We start from the raw sequence: 15,017 nt of genomic DNA, 5'->3' as shown, positions 1-15,017 counted from the left end.
GTTTTCATATATAATAACCTTCAGAATGTCCAAATGCTTTTTTATTCACACAAAGCTGACAAACAGCATGATGTTGTCACATCGGAGAATTAATTTTATGGTGCGGTAATTTCCACAGACAAGATGAGCTCTCACTAAACACTGTTGATGCCACGGTTGTAACTGTCATACCTTCATCGTAACTAACAAAGTATCTATACATAGCCAAGCAGACATCAAAGGAAGAACTGAAATGTTGCCAGTGAACACTGGGCATAATTTAAACCGAAGGAAATTACAGCCAGTGTCCACAGTGAAGAAACACTGTCAGTGCATCTCTCACACACACAGTGATTCACTGCCTGTTGAAAGCTTTGTGTGGTTTACTTGGGTCTGCAACTGCTCAACTTTGCTTGCAGCAACATAACTCCTGTACACAAACTCAGCATGTCTCATACACACTTACATTTGATCAGTCACCACACGTAAATCACACAATTCTGACCACATTAGGAGGTTAAAATGCTTATTCAGGGAACTTTAAAAAAAAAAAAAAAGAAGAAGAAGAAGAAGAAGAAAAAAAAGAATATTTTAAGCTTATGGTACCACTGCTATTTTATTAACCAATTCATTTGTGTTTCTTCTGGTTTTAACACTTGAATTTGTTAATTCACGCTTATTCAATACAAGTTAAGCTCAATCAGCAGCATTTGTGGCATAATTGATTACAAAAAAATGTATTTGACTCAACTGTGCGGCACGTACAATAGAAGTGATTAGGGCCAATTTTTGTGGGATTTAAAAGCAGAAATGTAAAGTTTGATTTATTTTATAAGACTATTTACATTAATTATTCTGTTTAATTTTGTGTATTATTTGAGCTGTAAAAAAAAAGCTTTTTACAGTTTTTTAGAGGTTTTTGCGTTTATAGTGTTACATTTTCATGGCAATGTAGCCCATCCACCACCCTACAAAACAATGAGATGGACAAAGTTGTGCTGTTGTCAGTAACACAGTCACTCTTGTAATAATTTATTACAGTAATTAAACCACACTGTCTTCTTTCTCTTTACATGTGACTCAACAATCAATAAATGTGTTGCACACAACCCTTGTAGTCCTTTCTTTATAAAGTATTGTAATTGGATAAATGACTTAATCCTGTAAACTGAGATCTTAATGCACTACAGTCTCTTTCTTTTATATGATTATTATAAGCACTGTACCATTCTCATAAACATAATATTTGAGCTAGCCATCTGAAACACAATACACTTGAATTCAGTAACTGAGTACAGGGAATATGTTTAGATCATTCAAAGATCATTCATATATAATATAATATTAAAATATCTTTAGTATTTAAAATAATGTTCAAAGATGTGGAGGCCATTTGAGTTTAGTGAACTCACTCATGTTCAAGAAACCAGTTTGAGTTTATATCAGCTTTGTGATATGGTGTGTTATCCTGCTGGAAGTAGCCATCAGAAGAAGAAGATGGTCATAAAGGGATGGACATGGTCAGCAACAATACAAACATAAAACAACGTATAAATGCCACTAAGAGGCCCAAAGAGTGCCAAGAAAATACCCCTCACACCATTACACCAGCAGCAACCTGAACCGCTGATACAAGGCAGGATGATCCATGCTTTCATGTTGTTTACACCAAATTCTGACTCTGCCATCTGAATGTCTCAGCAGAAATCAAGACTTATCAGACCAGGCAACGTTTTTCCAATCTTGGTGAGTCGGTGTGAACTGTAGCCTCAGTTTGCTGTTCTCAGCTGACAGGAGTGTCACCGGTGTGTCTTCTGCTGCTGTAGACCATCTGCTTCAAGGTTGGATGTGTTCAGAGATGCTCTTCTGCAGACCTGTGTTGAGACGAGTGTTTATTTGAGTTACTGTTGTCTTTCTATCAGTCTGATCATTCTCCTCTGACCTCTGACATCAACAAGGCATTTTCATCCACAGATCTGCCGCTCACTGGATATTTTCTCTTTTTCAGACCATTCTCTGTAAACCCTAGAGATGGTTGTGCTTGAAAATCCCAGTAGATCAGCAGTTTCTCAGACCAACAACCATGCCACGTTCACAGTCACTTAAATCACCTTTCTTCCTCATTCTGATGCTCAGTTTGAACTTAAGCAGATCATCTCGACCATGTCTAAATGCATTGAGCTGCTGCCACATGGTTGGCTGATTAGATATTTGCATTAATGAGCAGTTGAACAGGTGTACCTAATAAGGTATATATACAGTACTGTGCAAAAGCCTTATGCCGCCACCAGCTTTGTTGTTTTAGCAAAGTTTTAATGACCATCCATATTTATTTTGTGGTCTTTATTATGATACAAACAGAAAATACAGACAATATGTACACAAAAATGTATATATATATATATATATATATATATATATATATATATATATATATACATTTTTAAAGACACAGAAAAATTGCTTTTTTTTTAAGCAAAAATCAGTATTTTTTGTGACCTCCTGGACTTCTTCCAGTTTCTCAAAGAAGAAACTTCTCATCAGATTTTGAAAGTTTTCTTGGCCTTCCAGCCCTTTTCTGTTTCATTTAGGTTTAAGAGAGCCAGATTCCTGTTATTGCTCAAGAGGTCACTATTTTATTTTTAGCCTATAGAAACTGCCTATAGAAACTGAGAAATAATTATATAAGGTCATTATACTGTACCATTGCTAAAACAACATCTAATGGTGGCCTAAGGCTTTTGCACAGTACTGTACACACACACACACAGGTTTGTTTTGCTATCAAAGTGAGGACATTCCATAGGCGTAATGGTTTTTATACTGTACTAAACCTTATTTTCTCTCCCACACTTCCCCTACCCATCACAGAAAACATTCTGCATTTTTACATTTTTAATGAAACATTGTTTAGTATGTTTTTAAAGCTTTTTTTACAAATGAGGACTCATGAAATGTCCTCATATTTCATGTTTACATCATAATACCAGTGTAATACCCATGTCATTATACAAATGTGTCCTCATAAATCACAAAAACAAGCACACACACATGTTCAAACTATCTTGAGTATTACAAGCTTTCTTTTTCAGAGATGAACTTTATCCTCAGATCAATGAGACCTACGATCAGTCAGTTTCAAAAATAAATATAAAACCTGCTATTTGAAAGAAAACAAGTTGATAAAATGTTTGAATCCAATATTTGTTGATAATATAGCAGAAGTATTACAAGCAATTTTTAAAAGGCTGGTCATTTTTGACAAGGAACACAAAAGGTGTTACAGGGTTTTCAACATAGTACAAGGGTTAAAAAAAGTAAATGTTCATGCTTAAAATTTGAAGTTTAGTTAACTTTAGTTGGATATTTAAGTTATCTCAACAAATTTTAAGTTGTTATAATTAATTGCAGCAATGTTTTTTCAAAGGGGGCAATGGGGTTGTGAACCCACATCACTTGTTTGATTGCACTTGTATGCACCTGTATAGATGGCAAAATGACCATAGGAAGCAGCAGGACCCAATCTCTTTTGTTTTCATTGTGAAGACAAGTTCACACAGACACGCTTTTGTCTGGTGAGAATAATCTTGTTATCAAGTCAATAAAAAAGCAGCTCATTGATCAAAGAGAGACAGCACACACGTCAGTTTGCAGAAGGGCAAGCAGACATTAATCTACAGACTTCCGCATACTGCAGGCCTGTGTGTGCGTGTGGGACCTGGGAAGCGTATACGAGACTGAAAAAGGTTTGACATCAGGTACATTTCTGTCCACCAAAACTAACCCAAACGCTTGTTACTTGTTTGAGAACATCCTGTTGTCCTACATTTTAGAGTCAAAGCAGCACTTCTTGAGAGCTTACATACAATCTTTATATCATAATATGCTCCAAATGTGTCTGTATTTCCAAATATGGCAAGTGGAACATCAACTCAGCAATACAGCACACAGCTGTCAGTGTGATCCACCGCTTGCCGTTTCTGAATATTGGAAAGCAGGGCTTTTTATTAAAGGCTGTAAAGAGCAATAAGAGTTTATCTAAATCTGTTTAAATGGGTGGTATAAGTATCTCATCGCCTCTAGAACACAAGAGAGAGAAGGAGAGAATGTTTAATCATTAATTAAATGATTGTTTAAGCACTCACCATAAGTTATTGCATACAGTTATTGAACAGCACTTGGTGTGGACACTAAGTGTTTTCAATGAAACTCAGCACATCCTGTAGCACAGGAAATGAAATGCTGACGTGATTTAAAACCAAAGAACTGGAACAAAACTCATGTTATACTGATATTCAGACCAAAAGCACAATAATGTGATATTACTTTTAGATGACAGCCTGATAAAAAAATAAGTTAATACTGAGTAACATCCCATTTAAAAGACGTCTAATAGCCATCCAAACACTGCCCTGATGTCTAGGCTAAAACAAGGCAAAATTTGGTCTGTCAATGAAAATTTAACTAGCATATTTACAAACACCTTGTAATCACTGCTGAGTTTGCTTATATGATGGAATATCATACATCTTGCAAGTTTTTTGGCAAAAATGACATGTAACCAAATTCAAGGTTATTTTGGCTAGAAGTGGGTTACTTCTTAGCCGGACTATATGGGGTCTATAGTTAACCGAGACGATGAAATGACCGCTATTGCTTGCTGGGTTACATCTTAGAAACAATATTGCCAAATTTTCTGTTTTTGCAAAGTCTCAAAGGAGAATTAACCATGCAACACTGTGCCAATGTTTTGTTCCTGCATGAATTTTAAAACAAACTGGTTGAGTGAATGATTCAATGATTCACTCATGAATCTCATCTCCTGGTGTACCAATGTAACCTTTAAGCCCTTTAGGCAATCGGTTCAAGGCAACCATGCCTAGTGTGAGTACACCCCAAGACTACCTTGTGAATCGACGCTCCCAGGGTACGGTTGTGAATAAACTAATTTCTGCAAAAAAATAAAAAATAAATACAGTACACGGATATTCTTCTGATGACGAAGGCTTGCGAAAATATTCCCACCACTACAGAGTCAGTCTGACTGGAATGAACAGAAGCTGAGTGATACAAACAGTGAACAGTTCCAGCACCACTAGACTGTATATCAGCACACATGGAATGCTGTTATTCAGCCAATTAAATATTTGAACTCAAACTAAATATATCATTCTGTAGTCGCAGGAAACGAGATGGCCATGGACAGGCCACATCTTCACACATCATGTTGTCCTGTATCCACATGTAGTGTTCAACATTTAGACTTAAGGCTGAGATTGTTTGAGATTAATGCTTACTATCACAATTATCACTCATCCTTAAATGGATACTCTGTTTAAAAAAAGACGGATTTTTCGATTTTTGTAAATAAAACAAAGATTATTGGAGTGTGTTACATGAAAATAATATTTCAGTATTTCCACTTAAAAGGTTGATATTCAATCAATGTGTTACATGTTGTTTCTTTATAATTATTTGTGAAATGTAAAGTGAAAAATGAAAATTGCATTCAATACATGTATGCATTTCTTTCATGAAACACATAAGCAAAATGTTTCAGTTTTTATCCATGTAAAGAAAGTCAGTGGGGTACAATGTTATTCTGGAAAACATAAAAAATATCCCATATAATTCCATTTATGGAGAGATCCTAATAACCACCTAACAACGATATAGCAACCAATATCAAAATGTGAATACCTTAGCAACCATAGAGCAAATGTGTGAAATTAATTCAGAGCACCTTAGCTATTGCATAGCATTATAGACAATAAAACATTTTCTTCAGAAAATGTACATTTTACATTGTCTTCAGAAAAATTAACAATCTAGTTATTAATTAAAATTATGCAATTACCCATGGGAAATTGGAATATGTATTGCCTTGTTAAAGTGCACTTAAAAGACGTTTCACTGATTATACGATAACATTTTCTTTGTGCGCAATAACTGAGTTCAGCAGAGAGTTAGGAGTGAATCAGAGGTTGTGCTGAGAGAAGCGCGCACCTGAGCGCACTTAATAGTCAGATAGATGTTTGGAGGAGATGTCAGCGAAGACCATCAGTCGTTCATGCGCTGAGGCTGACCGGACGCGTCGCGCGCACATTCATGTCTGTTCACTGCGCTCGAGCGTCAAGGAATGCGCGAGAGGAGATGAAACTTTCCTTCAGAGTGACCGAGCGCCTGAAGATTTTTCCATCAGAAGAGGGGAATTATTGGGCTGTTGTCGAGTTCTACCGTCAGAAGATTTGTAAATGAAGATTACTGCCGTTTTACACCTGGTTGCTGTCGCTGCTTTACTTCACGTCTATTCTCACGTGAGTTCAGAGCAGTAGCCTATGTTGAACATGATACAGGTGACGTCCTGCAGATGTTTTATACGATATAAAGTTTATTTAATGTTCTTTTATAGCAAACAGAGGGGCATGTTGTCATGTTATATGGGGTTTGTTACTTGTTTAAACGCAAAACAGACCATGAAACAACAAAAATTACTTAAATATCAAACTGTTGTTCTCACTAAATGATATTTGAATAATAAATGGTATGAAATTACAACATACAAAACGTGTGACAACTTGGCCCGAATTTACAAAATCCCCTTGTCCTGAGGCTTCAGATAAAATCCTTTTAAAATCTTCAGACTTTGTTCAAATGTGGTTGTCTTGACTCGTCTAAATGTATGCTAGTGTGACTTTACTGCGTTTGAATGATTTTTCTATTACTAAAATATTAGCAAAATATGACGCATTTTGGTAACACTTAATTTCGATGGTCCACTTCAGACATTTTATTAACAATAAGTAACTTTGCAACTACATGTCAACTTCTAATAACCCTAACCTGACAGTCTATTAATACTCTACTAATACTTTTAGAGTTAGTTCACATGTAGTTGCAAAGTTACTTATAGTTAGAAGAATGTCTAAAGTGGACCAACAATATATCTTTATTTGAAACCTTGCTCTCTGAGTTGTTTGGTTAATAACACTTTCTCATTTGTCAACAGTTAATGCATTAATTAACAATGAACAATATATTTTTTTACAGCATTTTATGAACCTTTGTTAATGTAAGTTAATAAAAATGTTAATTAATTTTTAGTTCACACTGCATTAACAGTCATTTAAAAATCTATAAATGTTCAGATTAACATTAACTAAGATTGATAAATGCTGTAGAAGTATTGTTCTTTGTTAGTTCCTGTTAACTAATGTAGTTTAGTAATGTTTGATACAAATATATAAGTGTGGGGTGTGTGTGTGTGAAGGTGTGTGCCATTCCGCCAGAATGTGATCTAGACTTCGTGCTACTCAGAGAGGAGGAAAACTGCTACAACATCATCTATCAAGAGAACCTGACAGAGACCGGGTCCACACACACAGGCGAGCCATTACATTCACTCTCGCTCTCATACACACACATCTAATGAGAAGATTGAGTTCATATAGAGGGCAGCTATTTTCGATATGCCCAGAGTGTTTTCCACAAGCCTGCTCCGTACACATCAAGACACCCAATGCCCTTTATACTTGTCGTTTATGTGGACAAACAAAATGATAAGTGTTTATGTGTGTTCCTAAGAGGTGTAATGTGATATCTGGGGGGAAGTTTAGAGAACGGCCTCCATAATCCATATTCCATAAATCACACCCTTATCAGATTATAGATATATATTACGTCCTCCAGCGCAGTGAGTACACACACAATTGCTGGTCTAATGCTGGTACAACTATTGTCTACTCAGGATACATTTTCAGTTGAGAGAGGGTCTGTGTGCGTGTTTAAGTGACAGTATCATAAAGTCTAATACTCCGTTTACATGTACAGTGATTTGGAGCGACTAGTAATCGGAAGTATATGAAAATCATTGAGAGTTTGTGAGTTATGGTGACATGAGCAACAGCAATGGTTTTGCAATGTGGGTGTGTCCAGTAACGCGTGCATCAAAGTTGAGAAAACTTTGTGCAAATGAGAAGCAATGGTGACTACCAATAGGAGTGAAGAAAGTGGAGCTCACATGATCGATCTCTGATACTGTAGTTGAGTGTAGGCAAAATGTGACTGTTGCCGATGCTGCAACTTTCTGCAAATGAGCAATAACAATCTGCAAACAGCAAATGAGCAATCTGCCACCTGATATAGTTGAATAGTTGGAAAGTCTATTGGCAACAGACTCACTGACTTCAAGAAAATTAAACATTGCTTATATAAATTTTAACACATGCATTGACAATCATTTAAAGGAACACTCCACTTTATTTGAAAATAGGCTCATTTTCTAACTCTAGGGGAGTTGGAAAATGAGCCTAACAGCTGATCTCTGGGTCTGGCAGTACCACTTTTAGCATAGCTTAGCATAGTTCATTGAATCCGATCATTAGCATCTCGCTCAAAAATGACCAAAGAGTTTAGATATTTTGACTCTTCTGTTGTTACATCATGTACTAAGACCGACGGAAAATGAAAAGTTGTGATTTTCTAGGCTGATATGGCTAGGAACTATACTCTCATTCTGGCGTAATAATCAAGGAACTTTGCTGCCATACTATGGGTGCAGCAGGCACAATGATATTACGCAGCAGCAGCTGTGAACCCGTTTGCACAGGGAGCGTGCCTTGCAACCATGGAGACATTTGTGAGAGGTGCTGCGTAATATCATTGCGCCTGCTGCACCCATGGTACGGCAGCAAAGTTCCTTGATTATTACGCCAGAACGAGAGTATAGTTCCTAGCCATATCAGCCTAGAAAATCACAACTTTTCATTTTCAATTGGTCTTAGTACACAATGTAACTAAAGAACAGTCAAGTTTTAAATAGGAAAAATATCAAAACTCTTTGGTCATTTTTGAATGAGATGCTAACGGTCTAATCAGATTCAATGAACTATGCTAAGCTATGTTAAAAGTGCTACCACCAGACCCGGAGATCGACTGAATGGATTCAAAAACGGTAAAACTGTTTAACTCTAGGGGAGTTGGAAAATGAGCCTATTTTCAAAAAAAGTGGAGTGTTCCTTTAAGTTTGTAAACGTTCATATGAACAGCATTATTATTATTATTATTACACTGTGAATTGTAACAGTTGTAACAGTAATTCTCACGGTGTCTGAAATGGTTTGATAAAGGATTCAGTCTCTCTAAACCCTGCCTTTCCGAGAAACTACTTTGCTCTTATTAGTCAGATGGCCCAGTCTGTTGTGGTTGGTCGACCACTTACAGCTCATTTTGGAAATCAAACGCTCATTAGCATATTTGAATTTCAGCTCTGGGTCTTCCTCGGCACTTGATAAACAGTGATACGAACAGTAATGATAGCGCCGGTTTTACTGTATCAATTCCAGCCTCATCCTTTGTAGGCGCAGAAAACATCTCAGGTTACGACTTCAACCCTGGTTCCCTGAGTAGGGAACGAGACGCTATGTCTGATTGTTGATGCTTTGGGAACCCTTCCACTCTGAAGCACAAGTAAAATCACGCTGATTCTATTGGCTGCTGATAGTCATGACGTTAAATTATGCGTCACATGACTGTAAAATGGTGCCTGCATTGAACATCATCTACTTCTGATTGGCTGAAGGACAAACAATTGTTATGATCACCTTTGGAACATAAATAGCTTTGACTCCACCTGGAGCAAACTTTAAGCAGTAGGAGGCAACTGACAGGGCCTGCAAATGCCCTACTCTCTTTAGCGAAGTAATTGCTTTGAGAAAAGCCACCTTAAGAGTCAGAACTTTCTCAGATGCTGACTCAAGAGATTCAAAAGGTGCCCTAGTCAGACCTTCCAGGACAATAGCAAGGTACCAAGAAGGAACTCTAGACCAGCAAAAAGGCCTAAGACATCTCGCTTTCCTTGGGAAACGAGATACCAAATGGTGCCTCCCTAGGGACGCACCACCAATTGGTATGTGGCTAGCAGAAATGGCCGCCACATACATCTTAACTGTGAATGGGGTCAACCCAGCAGAAAAGCAGTCTTTCAAGAACTCCAGCACTTTACCAAGAGGGCAGTTAATTGGGTTTAGGTGACGTTCTTTGCACCACATGCGAAAAATCTCCACTTAAAAACATGCCATTTCCTTGTGAATGGAGCCCTAGCACTTAAGATGTTCTCAACAACCTCAGTTGAAAGATCCACACATTGAAAGAGGGTGCGAACACTGACCGCTTTGGTGATTTATGTAAGAGACTACCGATATATTGTCTGACCAGACAAGGACATTGTGAGCCCTGAGATGGTGACCCCCTCAGGCACCTTGTGGGGGTAAGAACAACATCTCAATGTCGAACCGCCATCTCCTTGAACTGAGCTAAAATTAACCAGTCGTCGATGTAATTGAGTACATAAATACCCTAGTATCGCAAAGGAGCCGGATATGCATCCATGGACTTCGTGAAGGTGCATGCTGATAACACTAGGCCGAAAGTAAGATATTGGTAAGCTTTGCCCCTAAAAGCTAACCTGAAGAACTTCCTGTGCTGGGGAAGGATGGATATATGGAAGTATGTGTCTTTTAAATCCATTATGACAAACCAGGCCTCTGATCTGATTTGAGATACGATGACCTTTAATGTTAGTACGCTTCAGATGACGTAAATCCAAGATTGGCCTCAACCCCCCATCATTCTTGGGAACCAAAAAGAATGATTAATAATAATCATAATAATAATCTGTAATAGCCTGATTCCCTTTCGGGAAGAGGAACCGTTTCTATGGCCTTTTTGAAATGAGGGGGACAAGATTGAAACTGGATCCTGTAAACCCATTCCACAGTTTGCAGAACCCAAGGAAACCCATTTGGCAGAGGTTGCTACACAGCCATATGGTCTGAAAGGGGTATCAACCTTTTGAGACTGATGTCTGGGTTAAGAGGAGTAATACATTGTGCTTCAGAAATCAGTCACGTGGAAACATTCCCTTAGTGTCAACAATCAGACACGTTGAGTTCGCTCGATAGGGAAAAGTGTCTTCTCAAAATGTCGACAACGCAAAACAAACTCTTCCAGTCTCAGCAACAACTATAACGTAGATGTTGTTTACAGGCAGTCAGTGTATACCATAGGCTGGTAATAGGTAAACTGTAATAAAGTGACTTTACCATGGAGACCGATTGCCTGGAAGAAAAGTACTTTATGAGTTTTGAGTTGAAAAGCTTAAAGTGCCCCAATAATGCTATTTTAAAGGGTTTTAATTTTATTTTTGAGGTCTCCTACAATCTTTTGTGATTGATCTACTGTGCTCTGATTGGTCAGATGGCCCAGTCTTTTGTGATTGATCTACTTAGCTCAGGGGTGCGTTTCCCAAAAGCATCGCTAGCCAACTAACATCACAAGTTCCGTCGTTACTTACATAGTTCAACGATTTGGTGTTTCCCGAAACCATAGTTCAAGCGAACATTCGCAAACTACATCGCAAACTTGTGTAGTTGGAACGACAGCTCTCAAGCTGTGGTTAGAAGCATAGTTTCTTGTTTTTTATGACATGTGGACTTAATAAATCATTATCGTGAGCAAAATAAGCAAGCTGACATCAAGTACAATGTATATCTTTTCGAATATATACAAATGTCATTTATATATTTTAGTTTGTCAAGAGATTTAAAGCACCATTTTTGAAGAGTGTGCATATGCGTACGTGCTCTAGTACGTCAGAACAAGCATTTGATTTAATCTGGAAATAAAGCAAAATAACTGAGGAAAATGAGAATTAGTCCTCTAATGCCATGTCTGTAATTTATAGTAGAAATTCTAGCATTAATTCGATCTCAAACGGATTCATTTAAATAAGTTATTACTCACCACCTGCGTGACGTCATTCACCAACATGGTTGAACGACAGGTTTGCGACAATATGGTTTCAGGAAACAGTCGTGACTAGTTAGTTGATTTGTTCTACGATGCGTCGTACTATGGTAGTTCAGCAGTGAGTTACATCGTTGTTCGAGAAACGCACCCCTGATTATTCAGATGGCCCAGTCTGTTGTTATTGGTCTACCACTGACAGCGTGTATGGAAACTAAACGCTCATTACCATAACTGAACTTCAGCTAAGGAGGCTTCCTCGGTCTCCAGCGATTGTACATTTTTTTTTAAAGACAGTAACAATGGCGTCGATTTTACCATATCAATCCGAGCGCAAGTCCAATTATGAAACATTGGAAGAACTAGTTAGTCAACCCAAACCTCCATCGCAAGGACGACTTGAGCAGGACGGTTCTCAGTGAATCGCTACTCAGTTTGACGTACATTATGAGATGTTACAACTTTAATTCCTCACCATCAGCATTAACAAAGTGTATGTCCATCAACAAACCGATGTGTATATTTATAATTTATTATGGTCCACATGTGGGAACTGCATCATTCACTGTATCAATAACAGCACTAACATGAATGACGTACCATTAAAGTTTGTAAAACAAATCTTGCTCCTTCTTTTATTACACAGAGTAGTAAGAACAGACAATCTACATTAATGAACACAATTTTAGGTCTGCAGAAATAACGTGAGTTAGACCTACACAATATATAAGACAAAACTATGTATTTTGATATTCTGTATATTTAGAAAATATTTACATCAATAATTAATCATACTTACAGGTTGTGATTCTGAGGAGCAAGTTGGTCCAAATAAAGTGGGTACCCAGTGACATGTAGCCATCATGGAAGTGGGATTTGAATTCCTCATGACTCGCTTAGGCTGTTTAGATTTGATTATTTCTTTTGAGAGATAATAGGGGCACATTAATGCAAATTTGTTTGTAGAGGTAACAAGAAAATGTGAGTATTTGTAACTCAATTTGTAATTAGTTCAGCCATCTTGAATATTTAAAGGGTTAGCTCACCCTCATGTCGTTCCACACCCGTAAGACCTTCGTTCATCTTCGGAACACAAATTAAGATATTTTTATTGAAATCCGATGGCTCAGTGAGGCCTGCATAGCCAGCAATGACATTTCCTCTCTCAAGATCCATTAATGTACTAAAAACTTATTTAAATCAGTTCATGTGAGTACAGTGGTTAAAAATTAATATTATAAAGTGACGATAATATTTTTGGTGCGCCAAAAAAAAACAAAATAACGACTTATATAGTGATGGCCGATTTCAAAACACTGCTTCAGGAAGCTTCAGAGCTTCCTACGTGTCGAATCAGTGGTTCGGAGCGCCAAAGTCACGTGATTTCAGCCGTTGGCAGTTTGACAAGCGATCCGAATCATGATTCGATACCCTGATTCATTATGCTCCAAAGCTTCATGAAGCAGTGTTTTGAAATCAGCCATCATTAGTTGTTATTTTAGTTTTTTTTGGTGCACCAAAAATATTCTCGTCTCTTTATAATATTAATATTGAACCACTGTACTCACATGAACTGATTTAAATATCTTTTTAGTACATTTATGGATCTTGAGAGAGGAAATGTCATTGCTGGCTATGCAGGCCTCACTGAGTCATTGGATTTCATCAAAAATATCTTAATTTGTGTTCTGAAGATGAATGAAGGTCTTAAGCCCAGGACACACTTAACGATTGTAAAGCCAATTATGAATGTAAATTGATACTTATAACTGATCGCGCTCAAACACGTCCAGTCAGAGCCAGTTGCGTTCAGTCTGCGATTACAGTCGGTGTTCAAATTCTGTGTGTAAGTATGTAAATCTGCTTCAGTCGAAGGAAACAGTCTTTGCTCAGGCTCAGTCTTAGAATGTTTCAGCTAGTCGTTAAGTTTGTCTCCGGCTTTACGGGTGTGGAACGGCATGAGGGTGAGTAATAAATGACATTATTTTCATTTTTGGATGAACTAACCCTTTAAGTATATTTCACTGAATAAATCAAGAAGACTCTGTGTGTTCTATACTAATTATTCTATTACTTATACTGCTACTCAACTACTTACCCGTGAACTAACCCCGGTATGTCACATAACATGATTTCTGAAATACTCGTCCATCAGTAGGAACGACCAATACTTGGCCGCTCTCAGACCTCCAACAATAAAACTGTCAGTGTGAAAAGGGCTTAAGGTTTCTCACTCTGTTAACAGAAATTCTTGCTCAAAATATTGTCCATCCTTTACATGCACAGGAAGCAGTCAATACAGGCCTGTCAACACAGGCACATCACAATAACAGTAAAACGCTGTACAGATCTCTTTTGCTCCTCACAAACTCTTCTCTCCGTATTTCATTGGAGAAAGTACCAAGAGAAACATTTACAACCCTGCGCAACTTTTCCTGCCATTCGTCAGACAGGGAGGGAGAGACAGCAAAAAAGGGCTAAAAGAGAAACTGTGCCATTCAGAGAAGTAACAAGTGCAAGAACACAAAAAGATTGCATTTGATTGTAATCCTCTAATCTTACCTGATTAGCAGGGGTCAGGGGTGAATGAACAGGCTAAAAAAGTCAAGTCAAGTCAAGTCAAATTTATTTATATAGCGCTTTTACAATTGGTAATTGTTTCAAAGCAGCTTTACATATTAGAAGCACAGAAAAAAGGGAAGTGGTTAAAATAAGCTGTACAAACAAGCGTGGTAATATGTAACATATACAAGATGGTGCTACATTAAGCCAATGTCGGCTGACTCCCAGGGGTGGAAAAAAACCCCTTGGAAGATATATATAATATATGTAAATGGATATGGAGATCAAAATCTGAATTATACATTTTTATTCTAGAGATTAAAAATAGATTATATATAAATATATGTAAGCGGATACGGGGATTAAAAATCTGAATTATAGATGCAGCCAGAACTGGATCTGTAGGCCCATTGTCTCCTGGGCTACGTTGTAGTCAGGTCCAGACACAGGTTCTCCATCTGATCTGGATACGGCCTGGATCCAGCACCCGGCAAACCTCAGGATAAGCAGAGAGACAGATATTAGCGTAGATGCCATTCTTATTCTGATGTACAGGTATATCTAGTGTTATAGGAAATGTTCTCGGTTCCGGCCGACCTAATTATTGCAGCGTAACAATCCTTTAACGGATTTGAAAAATGTTAATGTATTGATAATGTGTTATGTGTATG

General features: G+C 37.6%; 1 protein-coding gene across 2 annotated transcripts in view; it reads left to right on the top strand.

The window, feature by feature from the left end:
* Positions 1–5,910: 5,910 nt before the first annotated feature.
* LOC125269740 (secretin receptor) overlaps positions 5,911–15,017 on the top strand; it is a 40,246-nt gene continuing 31,139 nt past the window's right edge. The window contains exons 1-2 of one of the 2 annotated variants that reach the window (XM_048192694.1): positions 5,911–6,296; positions 7,250–7,364. In XM_048192694.1, coding sequence (XP_048048651.1) covers positions 6,234–6,296; positions 7,250–7,364 — 178 coding nt within the window. In that variant the 5' untranslated portion in view covers positions 5,911–6,233. The remainder of the gene's footprint in view (positions 6,297–7,249; positions 7,365–15,017) is intronic. The other variant, XM_048192695.1, reaches the window with a different exon arrangement.

This window comes from Megalobrama amblycephala, linkage group LG6 (genome assembly GCF_018812025.1).
Source record: "Megalobrama amblycephala isolate DHTTF-2021 linkage group LG6, ASM1881202v1, whole genome shotgun sequence".
Classification (NCBI taxonomy): Eukaryota; Metazoa; Chordata; class Actinopteri; order Cypriniformes; family Xenocyprididae; genus Megalobrama; species Megalobrama amblycephala.
The sequence above is the reverse complement of the archived record's forward strand: the minus strand, read 5'-3'. Positions and strand labels throughout refer to the sequence as shown.